Raw genomic sequence first — 15736 nt, 5'->3', positions numbered from 1 at the left:
TAAACTGGATCAAACAGTACGGTCTTCACTGGGTTCAGAACATGGAAATGAAAGAACGAGCAGGAGACTTGGTGTCAGTGTTGCCACAACAGAGTACAGGGACTGGAGGAGGCCAAGAAAGTGGCACAGTGCTTGGATGAAAGTTAACAGAAAGAACAAGGAAATGGGAGATAATCCTGAGGAGCTCCCAAAGAGATTTCCTAAGCAAATGGGCAAGAGAAACCATCCTAATGTAACAGTTCTGACCAATAATTAATGGCAGGATATGACACAACCTGACATTCGTTAAGCCTACCTGCACCCCTAAAAGCTTTTGGTTACAATGGTGTTTGGGTAGTGCTCTGCAACTATTGGAAGGGATGACTGGCCATGGATACAAATAGGTGTATTGATTTTCCAAAGCAACCCCTGGGCTTTGGTGGATGAAGAGGAAGGGAAGAAAAACGTTCTGTACCAAGAAGGGGGTAGAAAAGTCTTCAGGTACATAGTCAAGAAGTAGTGAGAAGCATGAAGCTGCCAGCGCATAGATACAGTGTCACAAGATGTTTAACCATCACGCACACAAACTCCACAAATACATCATCAAATCCTCTAAGCCATGAAATACACTATCACCCATGATTCTCCGTCTCTCATTTACCAACCTTCATGATCAATCAGGTATCTAACCAAGCTGTCAACTTCCCAACACACCAACACTCTGTGCCTAATTCCTTATTTCACAGCTTGCACACACTGTCAGTTACTGTACCACGGTGCGTGTTTTACCTCAACGAAATAGAGCTCACAGCTGTTGCTCTTGAAGGAAAAGTTAGCTCAGTCAAAGACAAGCAGTAGTGAACTGACGGGGAATGAACATTTCTCCATGACGAGGTGGTGTAGCCTGATTCAGCCCATCTTGTAGGCCTGTCTGCAGTCTCGTCAACCGGAAATCAGCAGCCGCCAAACATTAGGCAGTACTCTGCTGTACGCTGCAGAATTAGAGTAGCGTTTATTCACCCAGAGGAGAGTGAATATTCAGAATTTTGAAGAGGGCTCTGAAGGATCAGTAAATTTAATACTGACATCAATACAGTTTTCGATATTAAGGGAATGAAGAAATATTGGGTTATTCCAGGAAAGTGGTGCTATTGGAACAAGCCCAAAAGATCAAATGACCTAATTCTGCTTCTGTTTTGTATGTTCTCATTAAATTGCACAGTTGCTTAATCTCTGGCGGAACCACCAGAAGAATGGTTCTCAACATTACTCCCAACTCTTTCTGCTTCTTTTATTCTTTGACGAGCTCCTCGTAGTCACAGAGTCACTCATTTGGAAGCAGTCTCTTCCTCGTGACCACTCTGATCACTGGGCACCTATCTAGGCCAATTCCACTTTCCAGCAGTTAGCCTTCAATGCCTCAGTGATTCAAGTGCTCTTCTAGACTTCTGTTATATAACGTCTGTTCCTCTGCTTCCATCACTCCCTCTGGTAGTGTTTTTCCAGGTAGTCATCTCTCTGGGTAAAAAGAGTCTCCCTCAGAAACTCTCTAAATTGCTCACCACTTACCCTAAATGGATGTCCTCTTGTTTAATTTACCTCCAATAAGTGGTTCCTCTTCTTGTCCATTATCTTCTTCTTCCTCTCTTGCTTTCTCCTCCTCCACCGCTCACAGCTCCTCACAGTACTCTTGAGGGATCCACTAAGCCTCCATGAAGGTGGAGATCTGTTCTTCATCTGCTGAGTAGTCCAGTCAGCTTCTGATCTGACTAATGTTGTTGGGGTAACAGTCTGCGGCAGTAACAGCGGCTCTCTGGAGTGCAAACCGATGGTCTTCTTCTCGGGTGGCACCAGTGCCCCTGCTGTTGCCCACTTTTCTGCAGTTCTGAAAGCCATCGTTAGCTCACCATCCTAGAGTACTTCCACCCAAGCAAAGGTGAGGGGGGCTGAATCCAAGTCTTTCACCCCAGGATTTGTTATACCTCGAGTTGATTGTTGCTCTGAAGTGCAGTGTGGTGTCCCTTATAGATTCTGTTTGCAGTGTTTATTTTGGGCTTGTGACCGAGTTTGATGGCATGAGAGAGGAAGTAAGTTGGTGAACAGAGAATTGTACTTGCGTTTTGGAGTATCACAGAAGCATCAGTTATCTCCTCCCCTCCCCCCTTCTCCTCATCTATTTACAGTACTGCTGAAGGATAGAGGCAGGCCTTCATGATGGTGAAGTTGTGCTGCATTCATCAGTCAGGCTGCTGTGCAGAGAGGTCTTCGCCAGAGCAGCAAAGGGAGCTGAAAGCTTGGGTCAGATTTTCTGTGTACACGATCACAGCATGCTCCATTCCTTTACCTCACTCCCTCCTCACCAAGCTCCCCACGAGACTGGTCATTTCCTGCACTGATGATGTATTAAAAAATATCATCTCCATGTAAAGTTTTTGCTCAAGATACCTCTACTTGGTTAGCTCATTATTAACTATAATCTTATCTTCCTAGGAATTTTCTAAATAGGTTTCAGATAATAGAAAATGGAGAGAGATAACAGTTCTGATGAAACTTTCTATTCTTTTATCGCGAGCTTCACTCATCCACACAACTGGCCAGAGTCCTAAGGTCAGTCAGAGATTATACTCCTTCATGGTTCTGATCTCAGCAGAAGAAATCACCCATTCAGCAGTCCAATTGTGCCAAAGAATTTGCTACCCTCTAATTTACTGGTAGCAGGTGCTGTCTACCAACACGAGCTCCACAAGAGCTCAGTAAGACAACTAAGGACCGATGTGAACAGCACATGGAGTGCTGAGGATGTAGGACGTTTGGTAGTTGGTGGAAACCTCTGATGCATCATCAATAACTCTCAGAGGGAGACGTGAGGCAAGAGATAGGCTTTTATTATCTGGAAGAGAAAGCACTGTCAGCAGCAAGAGCCCACCACGCAACATCCTGGAGACTAAGGGAGGAGCAGTGCCTCCAATTGCCTTTATACAGGGGTCTGTGGGAGGAGCCACAGGAGCAATCAGCGGGGGGGGTGGGGGCGTGTCCAGACAGGTATATGTCGTTCACCACAACCTCCAGGGCTGTCTCCACCACCTGACCAGTCCTGGCGAAGCTGCTGACCACCAGGTTGGATAATCCAAACCCCAGCATGGAAAGAAGCAGAAGAGGTCACCTATGATAGGGACACACCTAGGATGTAAAAGAAGTGCTCAGGTCAGAAATGGTGCAGGTTGATGGGAGTGGGAGGTTTAGATGGGCTGAACAGCCTGTTTCTTTGCTATACTTTTGCTCTGACTCCATGACTTTATTTGAAGTTATATTTGCAATATCATGATGAAACCGTTCAATTAACATTCTTTCTTTGATTGAAAGCATCATTGCTAAGTAATTGACTGGATAATTTGTTTCGTTCTGAAAAACTGGCTTCTTGTTAATTCCCTGCAGAGTTTGGGAGGTATTCCCTGGCAGGTGTACTTTCAGCGAGTTCTTGCAGCATCATCTACTTCTCAAGCAAGAAAGACATCTTACATAGCCGGTGTCTTCTGCTTCACATTGTCTTTCCCTTCCATCATTATTGGAGCAGTTGCTGTATCTACAGGTAAACTATTGAAACACGATGTGATACATTACCCAATGAAAATGATTTTGTACAAGATGCACTTAAATCCTTAACACACGTTAATTTAAAAGAGCTAACAAGGTACAAGATATCGTATCTATTCTATGTATTGCTTTGTAGATTCTGACTGATATTTGGAGCAATTTGAATTAATACAAAGTCCAAATACAGGACATTGGATTTATTCAAGCCTCCCATAGTCTTTTTAATTCATAGGACTTCTAGCCAACAAGTGCTGAATCCACTAGAAAGCATCGGATCAGCATATTGTTAGTGAGCAGGAGACACAGCCTCCACACCCACATAGTGACCACTTAACATTCATCCTCATCGTCCTCTTCTTCCTCCTCTGCTGGGTTAGGTGAGGGTAGGAAAGTTGCTGTTGTAGGATTTAAACATATGTAGCACTCAGTAGTTTCCCGTGGGCTCGACAAGTGTTACTCCTATCATGTTAAGCATTAAGTTGAGTTGCAATGGATTACTGAAATAATTTTATATTCCCACAAGAAAGTTCTCACAACCTGTAGAACAATTTTCAGAAGCTGGGCAAGTAATGGGGAGCAGTCAAGCCAAAACTGCAAAACCGCATTCTGAATTCCGTGGCCCGCCACCTCAAGATTGAGGCACTACGGGCAAGCTTATTCTGGCTTGGAGAATTGGATAGAGGAAATGATAGTGTGAGTGACTCCTGTGATTGTTTGAGAGAAAATTGATAAAGGTAGCAAATTCAAAGTATGTTTATTCTCTCTGCCAGATTGATAAAGTAGGCAATGGTTTTGAATGTTTCCAGAGCTACCCTCAGTATAGCAGATCATACAATACATTAACTAACCTAAAAAAGCAGGTAAAGGAACTACAACCTCTAGTAGATAACTCTGACACTATGAATTCACTAAATGCACTACAATATCCCATACATTATACAATGGTTAAATTATTCTATGGAGCTAGCATGGAAATACTCCCAGGGACTACCTATGTTGTGTGTCTTCTTCTGCTGTAAAGTCCTTTGAACTTGCATTCTCCCAGCCAGAAGATCAATGTGATCAGGACCTGGTCCAGGAAGTGGATTGGCAGAAAGACTTTTCACCTTGACTGTTGGCAGTGAGAAGATTAAGCTTGTATAGGTTGAGTCTGAGGCTGTGCGTAGCGCTGCCAATATAACCCAGATTTTTCACCATACTGGATAACCATTCCTGGTTGATTCCTAGAGGGGTTGCCCTAGATTGGTGTATGCATGGTGATTAGATAGGTATTGCATTGGACATTTGGTTTGGCCAACAAGAAATGAATTGTTATAAACTATGTAAGAAGTTAGCTTGCTGGCAGCCAGGATGATGTGATCTTTGTGTGTTGAAACATTCTTTTTAAAACCTCATTATGTCAAAAAAATACATTAGTTAATGAATAAGTCTTATTCCAATTTTTCACTACACTCCAGTTAATAAAGATTCAGTGTGGCCAAACTCCCCCTATAATTCAACCCCTCTTCTCCAGACAGCATCCTCATAAATCTCTTCTGCACCATGTCCAGCTTTCCTATAACAGGGAGATCAAAGGAGTGGACAATGCCAATAACCAAGTGTAGCGATACCAACATCTTATGTAACTGCATATAATGTCCATACCCCTAAACTCAATGCCTTGACCAATGAAGGCGGCATGTTAAACACCTTTTTCACTACCCTGTCTACTTCTGTGGCCATTTTCAGTAAACTGCACTCTTGTGCTCCCAGGTCACTCTGTTCCACAACACTCGTTAGTGCCCAGTATTCTCTGAATGCCCCTCCCTGGTTTTCTGTGGAAACTGAAGCATCTCATACACATCTAGGTTGAAATCCCTTTGCAATCAATATCTGTTCACAATTCATTGTAACCTGTTTCACAATCAACAAGACCCCCTAAATTAATATCATCAGCAAACTTGCTAATTGGGCCATGTACATTCACAACCAAATAATTTAGACAATAGACAATAGGGGCAGGAGTAGGCCATTTGGCCCTTGGAGCCAGCACCGTCATTCAATGTGATCGTGGCTGATCATCCACAATCAGTACCCCGTTTCTGCTTTCTCCCCATATCCCTTGACTCCGCTATCTTTAAGAGCTCTATCAAAATCTTTCTTGAAAGCATCCAGAGAATTGGCCTCCGCTGCCTTCTGAGACAGAGCATTCCACAGATCTACAACTCTCTGGGTAAAAAGTTTTCCCTCAACTCTGTTCTAAATGGCCTACCACTTATTCTTAAACTGTGACCTCTGGTTCTGGACTCCCCCAACATCAGGAACTTGTTTCCTGCCTGTAGCGAGTCCAATCCCTTAATAGTCTTATATGTTTCAATCAGGTCCCCTCTCATCCTTCTAAATTCCAGTGTATACAAGCCCAGTCACTCCAAGCTTTCAACATATGACAGTCCCACCATCCCGGGAATTAACCTCGTGAACCTACGCTGCACTCCCTCAATAGCAAGAATGTCCTTCCTCAAATTTGGAGACCAAAACTGAACACAATACTCCAGGTGTGGTCTCCCCAGGGCCCTTTACATCTGCAGAAAGACCTCTTTACTCCTATACTCAATTCCTCTTGTTATAAAGGCCAGCATGCCATTAGCTTTCTTCACTGCCTGCTGTACCTGCATGCTTGCTTTCATTGACTGATGAACAAGGACACCTAGATCTCGTTGTGCTTCCCCTTTTCCTAACTTGACACCATTCAGATAGTAATCTGCCTTCCTGTTCTTGCCACCAAAGTGGATAACCTCACATTTAACCACATTAAATTTACATAAACAATGAATAACAGAGGTCCCCTGCGGCACCCCAGTAGACATGGGCCATCTACTTCCCATCATTGAGTCAATTCTGAATCCACATGGTAAGCTTCCCTTAAATCCTACACTGTCTGAACTTCCAGTTCAGCCTGTCATCTGGGACTTTATCAAAGGCCTTGCTAAAGTTCATAGAGACAAACATTCACAGCCCAAACTCAATTTTCCCCCTTAGTTACCACTTTGAAAAACTCGAAAAGACATGTCCTTACAAAATCATGCTATTTCTGATCAGGCCTTGAGTATCCAAGTAATGGAAGATTTTGTCCCTCAGAATTCCCTCCAATAACATCCCTACAACTGATTCAGAGCGATATGAATCTTATTTACTGCCATGACCACAGTAGCATAGTGGTTAGCTGGACTCTACTGCAGCTTGTGGCATCAGAGTTCAGAGTTCACTTCCAACGTGGTCAGCAAGGCATTTGTACGGTCCTTTCCGTGAATGCATGGTTTTCCTCTGGGTGCTCTGGTTTCCTCCCACATTCCAAGGACACACCGGTTAGTAGCTAGGCCAGGGTTAAACAGGAAGGTTGCTGGACAGTGTGGCTCATTGAGCCAGAAGGACCTGCTCCACACCATATATCTAAATAAATAAATAATCTAAAAATAAAATCAGCAGTATGGCTATTTCATACTTCACCTCAGGATGGGTTTTTCAGCTTCAGCAGAGCTGACAAGGAGCACATGGAAAATGGAGGACAGAATGATTCTCAGATCCCCAGCTGAACTTTTGAAGGGTCAAACAACAATTTAGTCAATTGACCTGAGTGACAATTCATCCAGACTTGCCTTTGAAGCATGTAAGAAGAGGCTGGGGTAAACACACTGAAATGCTTAGAGCGGTGCTTAGCCTGTCAGATCGGTCCTATGGGATGAGTAGACATGTGGAGCAGTCGGTATTCATGTTCCCTCCGGTGACAGTCCAGAGCCAGGAAAGCCGCAGGGTCACAGGAGATCCTGCAGAGCTGGAAATCCTGAACGTGAACAGGATTTCCGATGAACTCAGCAGGTCATGCAGCCTCTGTGGAGGAAAATAAACAGTAATGTTTCAGGGCCTTGGCCTGAAATGTCAGCTGTTCATTTCCCTCCATAGATGCTGCATGACCTATTAAGTTCCTCCAGCATTTTGTATGCTGTCCAGGACAGCCCTACCTCTAGTTCAGAAGTGATTGGACCCTCCATGCCAGAAGTGGTGATAATAATGAAATATAGGGACAGAGAGAGCAGGCTTCTGCCTCTAGCCCCCCGGATCTGAGTCTGAGAAAGCTGTAGCTCCCTGGACCAGCAGGGTTGCTGCTATGCTCTCAGGGAGCTGTTACATAACAAAGTCACTCACTGAGAACTGTAGGTTTACAGTCTGGGCACACCATCCTCTGCTCTATAGGGTTGGCTATGAAGGAACTCGGACTGCCATAGTCTCTCAGGATGTTAGGATCTCCCCTGCATTTGCTGGTCCACTGAGACGGTCCTCGCCAATCTGCTTTGCCAGACTACAAGCACACTATGCAGTCTGGAGACAGCCCTCAAGTAGAACAGTTCACTGCAGCATCCTGGAAAGACACTTGTACCAGAGCCAAGACAGCCAGCTTACTAGCACCAGGCAGCAGACATGGTTTAGTTTCTGGCCAGGCTGCCAGCCCATCTCTAGGCCTGTACTCGTGGGGTGGGGGGGGGGGGGAGTCTCATTGACACCCACCAGATATCGAAAGAACCTGAATAGATGTGAAGAAGATGTTTCCATTAGTAGGAGAATCTAGAATTCGAGGGCACAGCCTCAAAATAAAGGCATGTTCCTTTAGAACAGATGAGAGGGAATTTCTTTAGCCAGAGCACAGTGAATTTGTGTAATTTTTGTCACGGAGGGCTGTGAAGGCTGAGAGATTCTTGATTGGTAAATGGGTTAAGGATTAGGGGCAGGAAGCAGGAAAATGCAGTTGAAAATAAAAAAATCAGCTATGGTTGAATGGTGGACCAGATCTGATGGGCCAAATAGCCTGTTTCTGCTCTCATATCTTATGGACTTATGGTGTGGTACTACAGCGCAGCTTTCAAACAGGTGGTAAAGCACAAACACTGAAGGGCTTGAGTGGTGAATAGATTTTGTTTCAGTAAGTTTCCCTTTCAATCAAGTTACTTGTTTCAGCACAGTTGTTCCACTTGTGCAACTGTAAACTAAGTAAAGTCATTTTAATGTAACTGGCTGCTGATTCCACTCACTTTTCAAAACTTCCAATCAGTCATTTAAAGAGGAGGGCAGTGAGTCGAGCTGCGTGAGGCCAATCTAAAATATTACCTTACAAGATCACAAGAAGCCATTATTGTCTGCCTCCCTTACAGCATGCTGTTATTGTTAGCAATGATAAATGGACTCTTCCAAATGATTCCAGGACTTATAACCGACATATGCTGCAGAAAATTGTTTTTTTTTCAAAAATTGTAAAGGAGAACAAGGTGATGTCACAATTAATGTAATCACTTTGGCAGTGCCAACAGCCAGTGAGGTGAAAGTCCACTAAGTAGTTGGAACTACCTTTGAGATAACAATTAAGATGTAAGGCTAACGTGGAAGGCGCACATAAGTAAAATTCTAGAGAAGTATAAAAAAGCCTTTAATGTGCTCAGGGGCTTAGTTGGGTGTGATTGGGGTGCGAGTAAGAGGTTACTTAAACAAAGGTGCATTGCTTTAATCAGATCTACCTTTGATTATGAATGTGTTGCTTATGAGTCAGCCTCACCAGCTGTCTTAAGGCCCCTAGATAAAGTTCAGGCTCAAGCACTGATCATCCCCAATTTCGGCATTGCTGGTAGGAATGGGTGAAGTACCTTCACATCAACACACACAAAATGCTGGAGGAACTCAGCAGGTCAGGCAGCATCTGTGGAAAAGAGTAAACTGTCGACGTTTCAGGTGGAGACCCTTCATCAGGCCTGGAAAAAAAGAGCAAAAAGGTAGGGGGAGGGGAAGAAGGAATGTAAGGTAGTAGGTGATAGGTGAAACCAGGAGGGAGGGGGAGGGGGGGGGAGAAGGAGAGGGAGAGGGAGAGAGAGAGATATATGGAAAGTTGATTGTGAAGGAAATAAAGGGCTGGAGAAGGGGGAATCTGATAGGAGAGGGTAGAAGACCATGGAAGAAAGAGAAAGGGGCGAAACACCAGAGAGAGGTGATGGGCAGGTAAAGAGGTAACATGAGAGACAGGGAAAATAGAATGGGGAAATGATGAGGGAGGGAGGGAGGAAATTACCAGAAGTTTGAGAAATCAGTATTCATGCCATCAGGGTGGAGGCTGCCCAGACAGAATTTAAGGTGTTGCTCCTCCAACTTGTGTGGCCTCATCGTGGCAGCAGAGGAGGCCGTGGATGGGCATGTCAGAAAGAGAATGGAAAGTACAGTTGAAATGGGTAGCCACCAGGAGATCACTGGAGTGAGTTAAAGATGTGACCTGATAACGTAGTTCTGTGCACTGATTCATTCTTTGTTTTGACATCTATTAAAAATAGTATTCCAAGTTGTAGGCCAGAGATTCTTCTTGAATTGGATAACAAGGCTGCAGGGTCTAGGCTTGAGTAATAGTTTCTTCTGAGTCCCTGCCTGTGATGGGGCTGAAGAAAACGAAGTGACAGGGATTTTAGCCAAGCAATCAGTTAAAATTAAGGATATAAATGTACTGGTGCCTTTGCATAAGGGGGCAATGAAAACATAATTAAAGACTCTATTGAATCACTGTAGCAACAAAGTTGGGATAAGGGAAAGAAAGGATGGGATTTATATAAAATTCAGAGGCTACTGGATATCCAAGTGAGAGGTGGGTATAGAAGGAGAGAAGTTATACCTACACATTTACATATTGGACATTTAAGGTTGAATAACTCCTTGTTCAGAATTAAAATACATGATACAGGCATTTGTAGAGAGTGCACTTGTCAAGAAACAGTGTGGCATATATTGTTTGAATGCAGTTCCTATGAGGTGCAAAGGAAGCATCTAAATGTTAAATTGAGATCTTTGGGACAGATAGATTAACATGGAAAGTTAGTTAGGATATCACTGCCATCATAATGTACATAATGTGCATTTGACTTTCTGAAGAGTATTAGACTTTTTGATATTATTTGAGTTTTCTTTTGAGGGTTGGATTTAGTGGGCATACTTCCTCCACTCTCCAACTCAGTAGGGGGCTCAATGCACATTATGTTGGCCTGCCAACCATCACTGAACGTCACAAAAAGAAGAGATTACAATTACACTACTAGTTGTCAAGCAACAGAAGACCATCTTCCTGTTAGAAAACCAGCTGCAATTGAAAAATCATGTTTGTTCGAAGAACCACAGAAGAGTACCAATAGGTGTATTAGTCTGAAGCATATCGTTGCACTGTTCCAGAGTCATGGGACTTCGTGAGAGCACTAGGATCTGAATATGGTTGCAAAGCTATGAAGTTAGACTTATAAACAGATTTGGCCGGAGGATGGAAAACTGAGTGATAGGGCTGAGAATGGAGCAGTTAGTGTACAAGTAGAGGTAGTAGTGAGACTGACAGGGAGGATGATAGGGCAAAATTGCAGTGTAACAGGGGCAAAATCACAAAGGGTGTCAAATACAGGACTAAAGGTGTTATATTAGAATGCATGCAGTATGCAAAATAAGGTAGATGATCCTGTAGTGCAGTTAAAGATTGGCAGGTATGACGTTGTGAGAATCACTGAGTTGTGGCTAAAAGAAGATTATAGTTGGGAGCTTAACATCCAAGGATACACATTGTATTGAAAGGACAGGCAGGTAGGCAGAGGGGGTGACGTGGTTGGTAAAAATTGAAATCAAATCCTTAGAAGGAGGTGACTCGGGATCAAAAGATGTGGAACCCTTGTGGGTAGAGTTAAGGAACTTCAGGGGTAAAATAACCCTGGTGGAGATTCCATACAGGCCTCCGAATGGTAGCCAGGATTTGGGCTACAAATTACAACAGGAGATAGAAAATGCATGTACAAAGGGCAATGAGGGATTTCACTTTGCAGGTAGATTAGGGAAAATCAGGTTGCTGCTGATTTTTGATTTCAAGAGAGAGAATTTGTAAAATGCCAATGAGATGGCTTTTTAGAGCAGCTTGTGGTTGGTGGAGCCGGCTAGGGGAACAGCCATTCTGGATTGGGCGTTATTTGATGAACTGGAATTGATTAGGGAGCTTAAGGTAACCCATAGTGATCATAATATGATAGAATACACTCTGCAACTTTAGAGGGAGAAGCTAAAGTCAGTATAACAGTGGAGTAAAGGGAATTACAGAGGCGTAAGAGAGGAGCTGGCCAAGGTTGATTGGAAGGGAACACTAGAATGGATGACAGCAGAGCAGCAATGGCTGGAGTTTCTGTGAACCAATTTGGATGGAAAAGTACAGACACATCCCAAAGAAGAATTATTCTAAAGGCAGTGTCAGAAACCACAGTGTTATTAATAATACTTTTTATAAATTCTTACTTTTTAACAAACTCATGCATTTTTCGTAGTGTGTGGTGGTTCGTCCCCACTCGCTGGCAGAAAGTGGTATAGCAGCTAAACTAACGATTTATCAACACGCACAACACGCTGGAGGAACTCAACAGGTCGGACAACATCAATTTATCATCCTTCTCGTTTTTCATTGGCTAAGTATTAGCACATTACTCACATGATGTAATTGCTTTAATGATGTGGCCTATTAACTAATTCATTCATATCTAAGGAATTTCTAATCTTACCTGTAAAAGTGATGGATTTTTCAGAGGCTCCATCTTATGCTTTTTTTATTCCTTTGTCTTCTCATTCACCTCTCAACATCAGCTCTTTATCTAGTTTGTTTATTATTTGTTCACACTCTAAAGTAAACTAAAATCTTGGAATTAGGACTGTTTGGCATTCCTGACTTCCGGAAGAACCTCAGGGATCAGGAAATAAAGAGAGATCCTACAGCAGGATGACACAACCATGGGTGACAAGGGAAGTTAGAACCAAAGTAAAAGCGAAACAGAAGGCGTATAATCGATCAAAAAATAGTGGCAAGGTGGAGGATTGGGAAGCTTTTAAAAACCAACAGAGGGCATGATGCACCATCAACAACTCGCACTGAGACGTAAGGCGAGATATCGGCTTTTATTGACTGGAAGAAGGAACCAGGAGTGAGTGTCTATCATACAATGTCCTGGAGACTGAGGCCGAGCGTCAGGCCTCAGATCGCCTTTATACAGGGGCCTGTGGGAGGAGCCACAGGAGCAGTCAGCAGGGGGCGTGTCCCGACAGGCACATAGTTCACCACAGGGCAACAAAAAAAGCTCATTGGAGGGAAAAGATGAAATATGAAAGTAAGTTAGACAATATAAATCATGATGCCAAATATTTTTTCAGATATTTAAAGAGTAAAAGAGAGGTGAGAGTAGCTATCATACCACTGGAAAATGACACTGGAGAGGGAGTGATGGGGGACATGGAGAAGGCAGATGAACTGAATAATTATTTTGTGTCAATCTTCACTGTAGACGAGATTTGCACTATGCCAGAAGTTTAAGAGTATCAATGGTTGCTATTGATAGGGAAAAAGTGCTTGGGAAGCTGAAAGGTCTGAAGATAGATAAGTCACCCAACCAGCTACATCAAGAGCAAAAGGATTGCAAGGGATGAAATTGGTCCTCTGGAAGATCAGAATGGTAATCCATGTGCGGAGTCAAAACAGGTGAAGGAGATCTTCGATCATTTTTTTACATCTGTATTTACTGAAGAGATTGGCACAGAGTCTATAGAAGAGGCAAATCAGGGTGGATAAATCCACAGAGTCTGATAAGGTTTTCTCTTAGACCCTACAGGAGGCAAATACTGAAACTTCCAGTGCTCTAGCAGAGATAATTAAATCATCCTTAACGACGGGAGAGGTATCAGAGGATTGGAGGACAGCCAATTTCATTCAGTTTTTTAAGAAAGGATCTAAACAGAAACTAGGAAATTATAGGCCTATGAGTCTGACATCAGTTGTGGGTAAGTTATTGGAAGGTATTCTGAGGGACCAATATATGGGTGTTTGGATTGACATGGACTGATTAGGGACAGTCAGCATAGCTTCATGTGTGGTAGATCATGTTTAACCAATCTTATAGATATTTTTGAGGATGTTACCAGGAAAGTGGGTGAAGGCAAGGCACTGGATGTTGTCTATGTGGACTTTAGCAAGGCATTTTACAAGTCCTACATGGGTTTAGTCACTCGGTATTCAAGGCGGAGTAAATTGGATTAGACATTAGCTTTGTGGGAGAAGCCAGAGAGTGGTAGTAGATGGTTGCCTCTCTGACTGGAGGCCTGTGAATAATGATATGCTGCAGGGATCCATGCTCGGTCTGTTGTTGTTTGTCATCTATATCAACTATATGGATGATAATGTGGTCAACTGGATCAGCAAATTTGCGGGTGACACCAAGATTGTAGTGGACAGTGGGGAAAGTTAGCATGGCTTGCAGTGGGATCTGGACCGGCTAAAAAAAATTGGCTGAGAAATGGCAGACGGAATTTAATGCAGACAAGTGTAAGGTGTTGCACTTCCGGAGGACTAACCAGGGTAACTCTTACAAGGTGAGCAGTAGGGCATTGAGGCATGCAGTTGAACAAAGGGATCTTTGTTCAGCCTCTTTTAAGAGTCTCCAGCCTCTTTTAATCTCAATTGCTTTTGTTTCCACACTTTGTTGAAACTCACTGGGGCCCAATCAAAAATTCATTATTCTGATATAACAGTGGCTCAGCCCCGAAGCATTGATAATGAACTAACCTTGTTTGATTTCATGGCTCCCAACATGCTTCATGATACACTGAGGACAAAATGAGGCAGAAGAGGCCATTGGGCTGTGGGCTGAGAAAAGGCTTCTTAGAAGGAGAGATGACGTTGCTGAAAAAGAGTGAAAAAATAGAGATCAGAATCAAGAATAAACAGGTTAAAATTGAGGAATGGGGAAAACAGCAGAAAAAGAAAATACTTTAAAGCTTTTCCTTTCAGTCAGATTATCTATATCACAGGAAGGACAACCAATTTAATGTTGCTAATAAACTTCAACATGGTGGAAGTCTCTGGTCTTCAGTTATGTAGGCATCAGCGTCTGCAGATCCAATGCCCAGAAAAGCCTTTAGAACATAGAACAATGTTCTGCACCTTCTTAACCTACTCCAAAATCAATCTAGCCCTTCCCTCCTGCTTAGCCTTCAATTTCTCTTTCATCAATGTCCTTATCTATCTAAAGGCTGTTAAATGTCCTTACCTCTAGCACCACCCCGGCTGTGTGTTCCATGCACTTTGCCACTCCCTATGTAAAATACCTACCGCTGTCAGCAACCCCATCCTCCCATACATTTCTCTGGTCACTTAAAGATTATTCCCTCTTATATTAGCTATTGCTACTCTAGGAAAAAGGCACTGGCTGTCCACTATGCCCTGGAACTCTTTAAATGTAAATGTGTCACACCTTCATTAATAGGACTAACCATCTGATCAATAATTCATTATTTAGTCATAAACATGAGGAAATTCTGTAAGTATGTGACAGAGGCCTAAGACATACTCTGTTCCTGTTCAGAAGTACTGAGTGCTTGCTCATTTTGCATGGCAGAGCTGAGGAATTTATGTGGTGGAAAGTCTGTTTAAGGATCTATTTTCTACCCACTATACCTTAAGGTATGTTCATGATTTTAGGAATTACAATCTCCTATTAAATAAATATTGATTAAAGCTGTGCTAAAACTTAACTTATTGTACCTTTTTCAGATTGGAATCAAACAAGCTACGGTTTACCCACTCCAAGTGAGAGACAAGAATCAAGCATGATATTGCCCATTGTCCTCCAGTATCTTTGCCCTGCTTATGTTGCTATGTTGGGAATTGGTGCCGTTTCAGCAGCAGTTATGTCATCTGCAGATTCATCACTTTTATCAGCAAGCTCTATGTTTGCACGCAATATCTACAAGACCATTATCAGGAAAAAGGTGAGCATTGTGGGGATGGTGGATGAGCTTAGAGCATGGATCAGCACATGGAATTGTGACATTGTAGGACTAGTTTGCAGGAGGAGCAGGACTGGTGGTTCAGTGTTCCAGGCTCCTATTGTTTTTGATCTGATAAAGTGGGAGGACTGGCATTACTTATCAGGGGGAACTGTCACAGTAGTGCTGAGACAGGACAGACTGGAGAACTCATCTGCTGAGACTATATGGGTAGAACTGAAGAATAATAAAGGGATGATCACATTAATGGGATTCTATTATAGGCCACCAAGTAGTCAGTGGAATTTGGAGGAACAAACGTATCAAGAGATTG

General features: G+C 43.0%; 1 protein-coding gene across 1 annotated transcript in view; it reads left to right on the top strand.

The window, feature by feature from the left end:
• Positions 1-15736, top strand: part of LOC132390907 (high affinity choline transporter 1-like) — a 121519-nt gene that overhangs the window by 70594 nt on the left and 35189 nt on the right. The window contains exons 6-7 of the mRNA XM_059963443.1: positions 3415-3568; positions 15188-15405. Coding sequence (XP_059819426.1) covers positions 3415-3568; positions 15188-15405 — 372 coding nt within the window. The remainder of the gene's footprint in view (positions 1-3414; positions 3569-15187; positions 15406-15736) is intronic.

This window comes from Hypanus sabinus, chromosome 3 (assembly GCF_030144855.1).
Source record: "Hypanus sabinus isolate sHypSab1 chromosome 3, sHypSab1.hap1, whole genome shotgun sequence".
NCBI classification, from domain to species: Eukaryota; Metazoa; Chordata; class Chondrichthyes; order Myliobatiformes; family Dasyatidae; genus Hypanus; species Hypanus sabinus.
This window is presented reverse-complemented; position numbering and strand designations above follow the sequence as displayed.